This window comes from Ursus arctos, chromosome X (assembly GCF_023065955.2).
Source record: "Ursus arctos isolate Adak ecotype North America chromosome X, UrsArc2.0, whole genome shotgun sequence".
Taxonomy (NCBI): Eukaryota; Metazoa; Chordata; class Mammalia; order Carnivora; family Ursidae; genus Ursus; species Ursus arctos.
The window spans coordinates 37,160,721-37,174,894 of record NC_079873.1 but is presented as its reverse complement, the minus strand read 5'-3'; the positions used below and the strand labels follow the sequence as shown (position 1 = coordinate 37,174,894).

Sequence of the window (14,174 nt, the reverse complement as noted above, 5' to 3'; positions counted from 1 at the left end):
ATCACCTGGGGAGCTTTCAAAATCGGTAATGCTTGGGCCTGCTCTGAAAGATGCTGATTTCATTGTGTGTGGGTATGTGTGTGTGGGTGTGGGTGTGGATGTGGGCCAAGCAACAGGAGTTTAAAAAGCTCTGTAGGTGATTTGTATGTGCAGCGGAGGTGAGGACTACTACTCCGTAGTTGACTTTGTAATGATATGTCTATCAAGAATTGAAATTCACTTTGCGGCTTTCCATCTGTTTTGGTATCCGGGGGAGTTATGTGATGGGGTAATTTTCTTTTCCTTGAAAGTTCGAAAGAATCCATTAGTAAATCATCCTGGCTGGAGCTTTTTGTTGGGACAACTCTTTGGTAATTTTTTTCACTTCTTATTTGGTTATAGTTCATTCGTTGTGATTTAACAATTCACAGTTCTTACAAAAATCGCTTATTTAATTGGGGTTTTAAAGGTTATTTTCATAAAAGCTTGCATGATGTATTAAGATGATTTATATCTTATAATTTATTACATTTTTATGTTATGCCATATCTCATTTCTGACTTTATACTTTCTTGATTATCTTTACTAGAATTTTATCTATTTTATTTATTAAAGAAACTCTCAGATCTATTTATTGCAGTTGTTTTTCTCTTTCAAATTCTTCTATTTATGCTCTTACCCTTTTTGCTTTCTACTTGTTTTCCTTATGACAAATTTTTACACTTCCAAAAAGTTTTGCTCGATTCATTGCTCGCGGAGTCAAAACTCTTGACTACATTTCAGAATTACCTGGGTTGCTTTTAAAAAATACTAATGCCCCTCTTACCTGATGTGATGTGGTCCAGGAGAGAGGGGTCATCTTTGGTGGAAAAAAGGTGTTTTCATTTTTTTTATTTTTTATTTTTTATTTTAATTAATTAATTAATTAATTTATTTGACAGAGAGAAACACAGCCAACGAGAGAGGGAACACAAGCAGGGGGAGTGGGAGAGGAAGAAGCAGGATCCCAGCAAAGCAGGGAGCCTGATGCAGGGCTCGATCCCAGGACCCTGGGATCATGCCCTGGGCTGAAGGCAGACGCTTAACGACTGAGCCACCCAGGCACCCCAGAAAGGTGTTTTTATTAAAGCACGGGGACAGGACCTGTGGGCAGGAAAAGCTGCACTGGGATTGGGGAGAGCAATGGATGATCTGCTTTTAAGTTGGGGGGTGGGGGCAGAGAAAAAGGATGTTTCCGAAAGGATTTTCCTATGTTAGAGAAGACTTACAAGATCCTGGAGGTCTGGCTGTTGTCAAGCTAAGGTTGCTTTTTGCGTGTAGCAAAACATTAACGTTAAGGCAGTTGTGAGCTCCTGGAGGAATGTCACACTCTGCCTGTCTCAAGTATTTTTCAATAGGCTGCAAGTTATGAGGAAATTTAATTTTATCTACATTTCTTTTGCCTTTGTTCTCCTCATCATTACCCGCCCCCAAGATTGTGATTTAATTTGTTTAGGCTTGGGTCTGGTCGTCGTCTTCTTTTTTTTTTAAGTTTCTGATTTGATCTACTTAAGCTTGGGTCTGGTTTGTTTGTTCTTCTTTCTTTTTCTTTCTCTTTCTTTCTTTCCTTCTCTCTTTCTCTCTCTCTTTCTTCCTTTTTTTCTTTTTTGCTAATTTCATATTGCAGAGCCAAGGCTGAGAATAGCTGAGTTAGAACATAGAACTGAATAAGCTCTCTTTAACTTTAAAGTTCTTTTATGTAATAATCTAAACCCAGTAATTCGCCCAAGATGATGGATTTACCTAAATTTTATAGGTTTGCATGTCTTTAAATTTTATTAGATCTACCATACTTTTTTTTTTTGTATTTTAAAATTTACCTCTAACACAATAATTATTAGGAGTGAGAATTTTCGTTTATAGTTACATAATACATTTCTAGTTGTACTTGTGGTTCATGACTAGAACTTATATAATTTCTATATGTTCGGTTTATCAGAATTTTTTGTAAATTAGCATATGTAGGGGAGGAAAAATAATTTTCCCTTTACCCTTCTAGATGCTCGAGCTAAGATGCCCCTGTAATACAGCACAGAAAAAAACAAGAAAAAACCAAAAAGTAGTTTAGTAACCTGTATACCTCCTGTGTACATGGGAGAGACCCAGGAAAACTGAGTAACTGCCACAAATGGCCCGAACTAGCAGCTTAAATACCATCTCCAGCTTAAGACCAAAGAGGATGTTGGGGGCGGGGAGCCAGTTTGGGGGGGGCGGTTATCAGGCAAAGCACAGTAAACAAGGGTAGGTTGTTATGCAGACTGAAGTCCCTGCAAATAGGTCATTTTTAGGTGGATTTCAGAGCAGGTCTGCTCTTTTCTTTTCCCTCCCTTCCTTCCTTCCTTCTTTCTTTCTTTCTTTCTTTCTTTCTTTCTTTCTTTCTTTCTTTCTTTCTTTCTTTCTTTCAGATTTTATTTATTTATTTGAGAGCTGTTTCTTAAAAAGAGTCCGTGTAAGGAAAATCATAGGCCAAAGAAGCGTTCTTTGGCGGGGGGGGGGGGGGGTGGTGTCATATTCCGTTCCCCTTCACACATGATAAATTTCTATAAATATCCCATTGTCGTTTATGAGCGAGCCATCCTTTATATGTAATACCAGATTTCTTACGGTTTATTTTCTTAATTCTAAGACTCTATGATCATAAAAGAATTCACTGGCTTAATCACAGCTTTTTTTTCAGGAAGAATAAATACCACCACATTCAATGTACAGAATTTGTGCTGTCTACTAACGTATAACAGCTATGCGTTTATCCTGACTATTATATACCTTCTTCTTTAGGACCCCACGATTTGTCTGAGCCTTTTTCATCAAATAGAACCTAAGCATTTTCAACTTAGACTAGCGATGCTGGTCTCTTTATAGACTGTTGAGCCTTATTGCACATTACTGGTGTTTCATTTCTTTCCTGATGGCTTCTCTCGAAATTCAGCTGTAAATTTTTGACACTTAGATGTTGAGTTTCTGAGTAATACAGACTTTATGACTCATGGATTGGTCACACCAACCTCACCGTCTTTAAAAATTCTCTGATTTATTCAGAGAGATTCGGCTTCGGCTTCGGCTTCGGCTTCGGCTTTTGCTGCCTGCAACGGACAGTCTTCTACACACAATTACTTTGTGTCAGTGCTGCATCAGACAATAGTCATTTTGAAAACAATTTAAGTGGAAATTAGGAATCCAAATCGATGTTAAAATCCAGCTATTTGGGATATGCAATGCAAAGTGAAGAGCTCAATTGACAGGGAAATCGGATTAACTCTTTCCCCACCAGGTGAAATTCACACTTTACATCAAGTTACAACTAGGTGCCCATCCCTCTGAAGCACACCCCTGGCTGCTTTGAGCTCCTTTTGCCTTTAATTGTAAGGAGATCCTGATTTCTGAAATCTTAACATTTAAAAAACATTTAAAATGTTGCCTTTCTAATGAAGAAATGCCTTGTATCTATTATTTAAAACGAATCGATTTCAGATTTTATATCCTCTAGGCTAGCATCAAACATTCAAATTGCCTGGGGGGCTCAGGCAGGTAACCTTGTATAATACAGTAGGGCTTGCAGAAGCCTGTGGGGAGCTGAAGATCACATGCCCTGCCAAATGATATTTACATTCCATTTTCAAGAAAATTACAGCCAATTACGTCCTTTAGGACCTTATTTATCTAATCTCTGCTTGACATCACAAATTATGATGAAACCCTGTATCATAATTATGTTTCTATAAATTGTTATTTTTAGCAGTTTTTTATTTTAGATCCTTCTCCCTGGAGTCTCTGGTACCTCATGTTCCTCTGCGATGAGGTGTTTTATCTTCGTGAGATCACTTTTAATCTATTTGGTGTCTCTTCCCTGGTATTCTACTTGGCTGCAATTTACCGTTTCCTCTCTCCGTTGTCTGTCTTTCAGTCTCCAGCACTCTGACTTGCTCTCTACGTTTGTATGGGAGGAAATGTCCTATTCCCTCTACCTTCTAGGCGCTTAGTCGAGACACCCCTGTCATAAAGAGACAGAGCACCAGGAGAAAAACAAACAAAAGCTTAATAAAGTATACACATGGGGGAGACTCAGGAAAACTGGGTAACTCCCCAAAATGTCCCAAGCCCCTACCTTAAATACCGTAAAAACAAAAGGTGCTGGGGGTGGGGAGTCAGTTATGGGAGGTTTTCAGGAAAGGTACAGTAAATAAGAGTAAAGTTGTTATGCAGCTTTTAAAAAGATTTATTTGTTTGAGAGAGAGAGTACAAGGGGAGTAGGGGGAGGGGTAGAGGGAGAGAATCTCAAGCCCACTCCGCACTGAGTGCAGACCAGCCCGGGGCTTGGTCTCACCACCCATGAAATCATGACCTGGGTTTAAAATCAAGAGTCAGACGCTCAACCAACTGAGCCACCCAGGTGTCCCTGTTACGCAGATTTAAGTTGTCGTCTTCTCCATTGATAGGAGTTTCTAGAGATTTAGGGTCTTCCTTTTCTTCCTGGTACAGAGAGGGTGACACCCTTACAAATGGAGATTTCCTGCATAAATGTAAATGTCTCTTATAGAAGCTTTGTTTTCAGAGCTGCTCCTGTGTTTGCAGTTTGTTTGTTTGTTTGTTTGTTTGTTTTTTAAATGACCGGTCTAAAATAATTCTTATGCCAAAGAGGTGTATTTTGGGGTGACAAATTCTGCTGTCCTTCACTTTCATGCTGGAGTCTGGTAGCCCTGTGTTCTCAGGGGACCAGAACATGAACTTTCAGTCTATCCCTCTTCTATTGAAGCCCAGCCTGAAATAATACCTTTTGTTCTCTCTTCCTTTTTATTTAGCGTCCTTCATTCTCTTTTAAGGTATTATATGACTGTTAAATATTTAATGATTATGTAAATGACAGCGTTGTCAAATGATCTATGCCAGTTTGCTCATTCACAAATTTATACCAATGCCATTCAATATATAGAGGTGGGTGAGAGTGATGAATATTCCCTCCATGCTTTCCTATCCAACTATATAAAGCAAAAGAAAAAAAAGGTTTTAGATTGAATCTAAAGGGCAGAATCTAGGTTCTTTGGCTAGTCTAATAATTAAATTGCCATAAGACAGATTAACAAGAGAAAACCAAATTTAATTATGTACCTACGGGAGCCCCAGAAAGATGTGAAGACTCGGAGGTAGGCAGGCAGGTACTTGAGGCTTGTATATACCATCCAGCACTAAGGAAAAGGGTGTAGGGGTCCGAGACTTCAAAGAGGGAGGAGGAAGACAATTGACAGGGTGAGAAGAGCAAATGTTTGGTAAGCAAGTGTTTGCCGTGCCATGCAAGATAAGTCTTTTCTGATACAAAAAGTTTTCTTTGGTAATGGCTTGTTTGCTGGTCCAGGGTCCCTATCTAAGTTCTCTGAAGCAGTTAAGGGGGAGGTAAAAAGTTCTTCCGGAGTCTGCTGGGCCCCAGTCGTCTTCATGCCAAAGTGGCATATTCTGGGGGAAGCATATTCTACTCCCTCTCACTCCCTTTACTGAAAGCTCAGAGAAGCTCCAGCTCTCTTGTCCTAAAAGGACAAGGCCTTCCAGTATTTTCTTTTTCCTTTCCTTTTTTATTTTTATTTTTATGTTTTTAAAGATTTTATTTATTTATTTTACAGAGAGAGAGACAGCCAGTGAGAGAGGGAACACAAGCAGGGGGAGTGGGAGAGGAAGAAGCAGGCTCATAGCGGAGGAGCCTGATGTGGGGCTCGATCCCATAATGCCAGAATCACACCCTGAGCCAGAAGGCAGACGCTTAACCGCTGTGCCACCCAGGCGCCCCCCTTTCCTTTTTTAAATTCAAATATGGTTCATGTAGAATTTATCATTTTAATATGTCCAACACAATTCAGTATCCAACATCTTTTTCTTTTAAAGATTTATTTATTTGAGAGAGAAAGAGAAAGAGAGAGAAAATATGAGTGGGGGAAGGGGCAAGGGGAGAGGGGGAGAGAATCCTCAAGCAGACTCCCAGCTGAGTGAGGATCCTGACACAGGGCTTGATCTCAGGATCCCAAGATCATGACCTAAACCAAAATCAAGAGTCGGTTGCTCAACCAAGTGAGCCACCCAGGTGCCCCAACATCTTTGTTTTTAATTGAGACAAAATTGACATAACATAAAATTAACCATGAGCCATTTTAAAGTGTACAATTTAGTGCCATCTAGTATACTCACAGTGTTGTGTAACGACTTCTAACCAGTTCCAAGACATTTTCATCACCCCAGAAGGAAACCCTATACCCATCCAACAGCATCTTACTGGAAATATTCACTCAACACAAATATGACAGCATTCTGGAAGTGGGTTTAGCTAACCTTCTAACCGGAGGCAGGCCAGATGAATTTTCCAAGAAAGCAACTAAACAGAGGACCATTTTGGAATGAAGCCAAAGGTGCCATTTTGAAAGGGAGGAGATCTCTGGGTTCACTAGATTCTTAGAACCTGTTCCAGTAAAGACAGTGCCTCGTCAATATTTGTAACTGATCCGTTCATTTTGAATACAGTCATTTAACTACAACTCATTTCTAACATCCGTTATGGTAATTAACAAAGTTTCTTGTGTTGATCAAAGATAAACTATGGAGGCATTCTGTCAGCCACTTCTGGAGTGTGAGCTTCTGATAGAAATTTGCTACTCCTGGAGCACATATTCCTAATTAGGGTAACTGACCACCCCCAGAGGGGAGATTATACCTAACAGACTGACTCACATATCTCATATTGTCCATGTTGGATTACCATAGTATTACATCATGTACCCCACTGACTTTTGCAATTCTAATTGTAAAAATTGATGAAAAAAATGAGAGCAGAGGAAATATTAAAATGGAGCTTTCAAGGAGCACGTGTCCCAAGGCAAGCTTGAAAGTGTGATCTAGTTGTTATGTTGAGAGTGATTCCAGTGGGTAAAGATACGTATTATTCATACAACATGGCACCTAAGCCTAAGGAAGCTATTTCAACTGGTCTTCAACTGAAGAGGCAGTAGTTTTCTGCTTCAACATGGAAGAAAAATGGGCTGTGTTATACTTACTGAGAGGCCCAGTTATCCATAATGGTTAAAGAATTTTCAAGGGTGTTTTTGATGATCTCTGATTTGTGCTGTAATTTATTTTATTTTTTTTTAACCGATTTATTTATTTGAGAGAAAGAGAGAAAGGGCATGAGCAGGGGGAGGGGGAGAGGGAGAGAAGCAGACTCCCTGTTGAGTGCGGAGCCCGACGTGGGGTTCAACATGGGGCTCAGTCTCACTGAGCCTGGAATCATGACCTGAGCCAAAATCAAGAGTCGGACTCAACCAACTGAGTGCCCCTGATTTTTACCGTAATTACCTCTGCCACCTGAGTCCCTCTCCAACACTGCCCTTCCCCCAGCACATACACAATGGAAGAGGAGACTGGTCGGCATGAAGCTAGGCTCTTTGAAGTTCCCGAAGAAGTTTAAGGTGGGCTCTCCAGTGCCCTGGAAAAATTTCAGATCTGCCTACTGCAAGAATATTCAGAAAGAATATTATCTTGTCTATATAGCAGCGCCCCCACCCCCATCCATGGGGTGTATGTTCCAAAACCCCCAGTGGGCGCCTGACACCACAGGTAATACTGAACCCTATATATACTGTTTTTTTCCTATGCGTGCATACCTATGATGAAGTTTAATTCATAAGCTAAGCATGGTAAGAGATTAACAACAATAAGTAATAACAGAACCATTATAACAATATGCTATAATAAGTTACGTGAACGTGGTCTGTCCCTCAAAATATCTTATCCTACTGTACTCACCCTTCTTCTTGTGATGCTGGGAGATGATAAAAGGCTACGTGATGAGATGAAGTGAGGGGGATGGTGTAAGCATTGTGACGTAGTGGTAGGCTCCTGCCGACCTGAACACACAGCAGAAGGGGGATCATCTGCTTCTGGACCCCGTTGACTGCGGGTAACTGAAAGGGCAGAACGCAAAAGCGTGGCTGAGGGGGGACCCACCGTCACCTACGTCTAGAATCCCATTGTGACATTCCAAAGCCAGAGACTAGTTCAGTTTTTAGTAGAACTGAATGATGGATTTGTGGCTCGAATATCATTTCCTTATTCTAACCAGACGGTGATGCAAATATAATCTTTATATATGGTAACTTAGATTGTATGTCTGTTCTCAGAGCTGATGCGTAGAATGTCTTTGTAAAAATCTCGACTTTTTGCTTTTACATTAACAAGTATGCCCACAGTAGCTGTATTGGTTCTGAGTTCGCTGAAATTTTTTCGTTTCTTAGTTTCTCATTATGATTCCAACAGGTATTATCTTTCGATGCCTATTTAGAAGATGAAGTGCCTGATAAACGCCAAGAAAACTATCGAATAAGACGCTATAAAATCTACTTCTACCTTGAAGATGACACAATTCAAGTAAACGAACCAGAGTTGAAAAATAGTGGAATGCCTCAAGGTACCTGTTTAAAGCAGAGTCGTGCTTCTTGTCTCACGCCTACCTTTATATACTGTCTCTCTAGCTTTTTAAAAGCTGCCGTGTACTGCTTAGGTGTCTAACTTGTTGGTGACAGTGGACATAAACACGCTGGTAGCTTGTAGTCGTTGATGGTGACTTATCCGCTTCCGACCCCCCACACCTCACCATGGGCCATTTCACTCAACTCTCGTATGGCCTATTCGTTTTCTGTCAGGCGTTGCTCTACGATGAGCAAACTCTCCTGTGTCTCTGGTCTTTTTCCTGCGACCATATTACTGCCTTCACGACACTTTCCAGAGAAGAGAGGAGACCGTTGTCCACTGCCCCTTCCAGATTGCTATTCTCTCTTCTTTCTTGAATTTGCTGCCATTTGCTTCAGCCACCCTCTCCTCCTCCTCATACCTGTTCACTAGAGACTTTGCTGGTTCTTCAGGAGAGGGTCATTGCTCCTTCACCCCCCGTGTGCTGATCTCCTTTATCCAGAGTCCATTTCAGCCAGACAAGAGTTAACTCTGTGACGTGGGCACCAGAGAAGCTAATCCTAAATTGCGTTATTAGAGGTAGGGCGGAGATCGAGAGAGATGACTGATTTCTTCTGTTTGTGCTATGAGTCCTCCTCTTGGGACAGTGCTGAGATCTGAACGCGTTCAGGTGGTTAAAGGACTGAAAATTTTTCGTGTGTAAGGCAGAAGAGTGAAAAGGGATGTTTGTCCCTGAAGGGAAGACTCCGGTGTGCCTGGTACATGTCTTCAGGGACCTGAAGGGCTGCCACGGGGAGGAAGGGTGACCTAATTTTCTGTATCCTCAAGGGTAGGACCTAGGGGGTCAGAATGTAGGTCCGTAAGAAGAATAATTTCCTGGCAGAGAGCTGCCAGAGGTTGTAGTGGATGGTTCTGGATGAGCAAGGGGGTCAGGGTCGGGTGTAGGGGAGGAGAGGGATGTCTCATATTTGTTTGGTCCTTGGTATAGATGGATGGCCCTGGGGGCAGGTCGTGGGTTATTTTTCACTGATAGCTTAGTGGAGGTATGGTGGGGGAGTCAGGTGTTCGTTTGGTGGTTGGTGTAAATGACCTCTGAAGACCACTTCGAGGCCTCAGGAGCCATGACTCTTAGGCACATTTACTGTCTCTGTCTGTTCTGGAGTCTTACCATCTTCAAGATCTTAGGCTCTGAAATTACCTTCTCCACTACAGTCTCTACTCCTTTGACATTCCCTAGTTGTTCACACCCACCATCCTTGTTCTCCACTCTGCTAGCAAAACATAGCCCGAATCTGTGTCTCTCTATGCCCTTTGCTACCCTCCTAACCCAAGCTGCCTTCATTTCTTGACTAGGGGAATGGAGTAGCTGCCCGGTAGGTCTCTCTGCATTTATGTCTGCTCCTCCTACAACCTATTCTCTCCCCAGCAGCCAGAGTATTGTGGGGGGTATTACCTCGATGCAGTGGTGGCCCCCAAAAAGCATGCCTGTAGGCTTTCCCAGAGGCCACAGAACAGAGCCTCCTGGACCAAATGAAAATGCATCAATCACATGATGTGCTGAAACAATTCCAAATACACAATGAGAAGCAAGGGGAAAGAAATGGGGGTAAGTTCACACACACAGGACAAGGTACAAGTGGGTGGAAGGATGACTCTGCCTGAATTCAGGGGTAGGCAGTGGTCCTGTCTGTCTTTGCTGTGTCAGCCTTTCCTGCCAATAGTGTGGTTTGGGGACCAGAGTTGAAGTTCAAGCAAGGAGGACCCCAGACAGAGGGGACCTTGGGCTATTGGCACACACTCTGTTGGAGAGACAAGGGGATAAGTGGGTCTGGCCACAGCTGTAGCTCACCAGTAAGCCTGCTGAATAGTCATGGGTTTTATTTGTTTCTTGGGGAAAGGACACATGGGGCCAGAATGGGTGTCACCAACGAATGAGTGGCCGAATTAAGGCCTCATGAATATTTACTGTTCATGTATATTTAGTGCATCATGAATATTTAGAGCCCAGGTGCCTCATATATATTTAATACATATGGAAAATTAATTATCTCCTGGTTCTTCCATCCCTTTCTTTATATGTATTTACTATCTACTTATTGTTGTTTAATACATCTTAGGATTTTCTGCCAATTGTTGAATAACCTTTTTTCCTTACTAACTACTTAGCTGGGGCCATGGCTTCCACAAAGGCCATCTTGGTAACCCAAGATACCACAATGGGTTCTATGGGGAGAAACAGATGAATTTGGGGATCATGGGCCCGTGAGTATAAGGTTGTGATGAGGCAGTATGCAGAGGACTTCCTTCAGTGCTCATGAGATTGAGGTTTTCTTAGCACATAGCTCCACTGTGTCTAGATGATGAATTTGGGGCCAGTCAGCATTGCCAGGAAGTATCTGTTGAATGTCTACTCTGTACCAGGCACTGTGCTGGATTTTGGGAGAATGGACAAAAGTAAGAAGACCTCCATCTCATAGAGCTTGTGGGCAAGCAGGTTGGAGAGGGAAGGGAGCAAGGCGACTAGCCCAAGAATTTTGCAATTGTTCCAGTTAGAACAAACCAGGACAGTGATGGTGGGAACAGAAAACAGGGGAAAGACTTCAGAGACATTTGGTTGGCAGACCTGATAGGCCTTGACCAACAATTAAATATAGAGAATGAGGAAGGGGAATATCTAATGAGAAAGTGTCTACTTTATCATTATCTCATGTAATCCCCCAATGACCATCTAAAGTAGGTCATTGTCAGCTTTTACAGAAAAAGAAAGGGGCTTAGAGAGGTAAATTGCTTCATCTGAATCTTAACTGGTTGCCTCAGAGCTCACTCTGTGGTTGAAAAGATGGTGATGTATTTGTAAAACCCAGAAGCATGGAGCAGGGAGCAACACTGGCGGGGGGGGGGTATGTTTGTTTTAACACATGAGGCCTTTGAATGTGGGTTGGGACATCCGTATGGCGATGCCCACCAGGCAGGTAGAATCTTGGGATGTGTTTTCAGGAAGAAAGTCAAGACTGAAGATGTAGACTGGGAATCAAGGGTGCCCAGATCATGAATGGAATCATTTGGCTTATTCTGCCATGTTGGAAGAGAGGCACTGTTGAGGTGGTGAGAAAAGGAAGAAGATGGGATTTAGCGTCTGTCCTTGGTTTTACTAGTGGAAGGAGAAAGTGAGGATTGGTGTGAGCAGATGAAACGAGCTGTCCTCATTATTCTTTGTGCTCTGATGTACTATCCGCTCCTGGGTCTTTTTATTTGGATGGAAGTATGATACTTTGTAAAGGAATAAGAAGTCTTCAGACTTTTTAGGGTAATTTTTTAAAAGATATATTTATTTGAGAGAGAGAAGAGTGTGCACATGGGTAGAGGGCTGCCTGGGTGGCTCAGTCATTTAAGCGTCTGCCTTCGGCTCACGGGATCGAGCCCCACATTGGGCTCTCTGCTCAGTAGGGAGCCTGCTTCTCCTTCTCCCTCGGCTTGCCCCTCCTCCTGCTTGTGCTCTCTCTCTCTCTCTCTGTGTCAAATAGATAAATAAAATCTTTAAAAAAAAAAAAAAGAGCAAGAAGCCTCATTAGGGACTATCAGAGTAAAGCATTTAAGTGAACATAAATATGATAAATTTTTTTTAAAGATTTTATTTATTTATTTGACAGGATAGAGACAGCCAGCGAGAGAGGGAACACAAGCAGGGGGAGTGGGAGAGGAAGAAGCAGGCTCATAGCAGAAGAGCCTGATGTGGGGCTCGATCCCATAACGCCGGGGTCACGCCCTGAGCTGAAGGCAGACGCTTAACCGCTGTGCCACCCAGGCGCCCCAAATATGATAAATTTTTATAAATATATAGTTATTAATATTAAAATATTTATAAGAAAATTTTTTTTTGCTAAGGCAATACTGTCACTTACATAATTAAACACACTTAGGTAAGAAATGTTGATAGAATTTAAAAGTTGTGAATTTTCTTTCTGTTCAGAAGTAATTCTTATTTTTCAGAGCACAAGCAGGGTTGGGGGGGAGCAGCAGGCAGAGGGAGAAGCAGGCTCCCTGCTCAGCAGGGAGCCTGGTGCGGGACTTGATCCCAGGACCCTGGGATCATGACCTGAGCCGAAGACAGATGCCCAACTAACTGAGCCACCCAGGCACCCTTCTTGCTTGTTTTTTGATGACCTTCCTCACATGACACCAAATTTACACAAATGACAGACCGGAGGTCACAGGACATCCTGCACATTTATCAGTGACCTGCATTGTTTTTATTATTATTCCTTTTTAAGCGAAAGCTCATATTCTTGCAGCTTACTGCCCCCTGTCTAGTGAGTATTTAGTTGTAATAAACTATCCAAGAGGAAAAATGAAATGCAGCCTCTATGAGGATCTTGGAAAGGCATTTATAAGACTTTTAATTTCTCCCAGCCTCTTGATTTCAGATCTCGTATCGGCAGGTTCCAAACGCAAACTGAAGTTAGTCATAGTGATTTATTTGAAAATAATGTTTAGTGAGTAGGGGGGGATGTGATTCACAAAGACTTGGCGGGGGGGGATCCAACTCTGGGTAAAAGATAACTTTAAAGCCTCTTGAAAATTTCAGAATTCCTGATTGGCTCTCTCTGATCAGTTTCCCTGAGGGAAGGCACAGTTCGAGGAATGGGTATGGAATACACGCTCATCACGATATGTAACAAGACTGAATTTGTCAGCGGAGGTACCTGGCAGGCTGTAGCAAGCACTGTGGAAAACAAACACAAATCACCACTCTATCATCAAGCTCTGTTTATTTAGCAAGAAACCGGTCTTTCTTGAAATATTTAATATAATTCTTGTTAAGAAAGGTCCGTTTGGACAGAGGATACTTTGGAAAATCACTTAAACCCCTTCTTTAGGCTTTCCTAAATGAAACGATTGGGAAAAAAAGAACAAACAAGCTCAATGGGCCTTGGTGGGATGGGGTAGGGGGCGTGTCTTTCACTTAGGTCTTGAGTGTCCTGGGACTGCTGCTCATGGACCCAGGGGCCCCGGGAAGGGGCTAGCGATCATATTTAGGTGACGCACACTGATGATGTTCCTGTCACTTCCACAGAGCCTCTGTGTTTTCCAAATGAAATGGGAGGTCAGACACATTTGTTCTTTTGTGGAACCGACCGTTCCGAAATTAGCACACCTGCAGGAATTAGCCTCCTTTTTAGTTGCCTCTCCTATCCTGTGATATTTGTTTTATTTTGTTTTTAGGGGTGGGGGGGAGCTTGGAATAAGCCAGAAACAAAAGAGGCATGATGCCAAAATAGGCATTCAGTTACATGCAGCTTCTAATCAGAACAACATATTTTTAATGTTCACGAATCCTTGCTGGCAGAGAGCTCTATGTACGTTATAAGTCACGTCACTGTTGCACTTCAAGGCTTGCTTTTATTTCTTGCCAGAACATCACTCTCTTTTTGGTTGGATGTGTCATATGTATAGAATTTGTTGCTGTTCTGTTGGAATGTGGTTAAAACAACGTTACACCAAGCCAAGAATGTCAGAGGTTAATCCCAGTAGTTTTACTTCTAATTGTCTAACAGAATCATTGTTTGTCAAATACAACCGAGTCCAAACTAATTTACGCTAAAGAAAGGCTAATGATGAGAAACCTGCCATCCATTTCTGGTGAGGGCGACACCAGTTGTTCTCAGCTGAGAGCAGTCATCAGAACCTCATGGCCCACTGCAAGAATTTCTGAT

The 14,174-nt window shown here is 42.1% G+C and overlaps 1 protein-coding gene across 1 annotated transcript in view; it reads left to right on the top strand.

Moving 5' to 3' along the window:
- The window catches only part of EFHC2 (EF-hand domain containing 2), a 185,325-nt gene that overhangs the window by 62,345 nt on the left and 108,806 nt on the right, over positions 1 to 14,174 (top strand). The window contains exon 3 of the mRNA XM_026513339.4: positions 8,308 to 8,458. Coding sequence (XP_026369124.2) covers positions 8,308 to 8,458 — 151 coding nt within the window. The remainder of the gene's footprint in view (positions 1 to 8,307; positions 8,459 to 14,174) is intronic.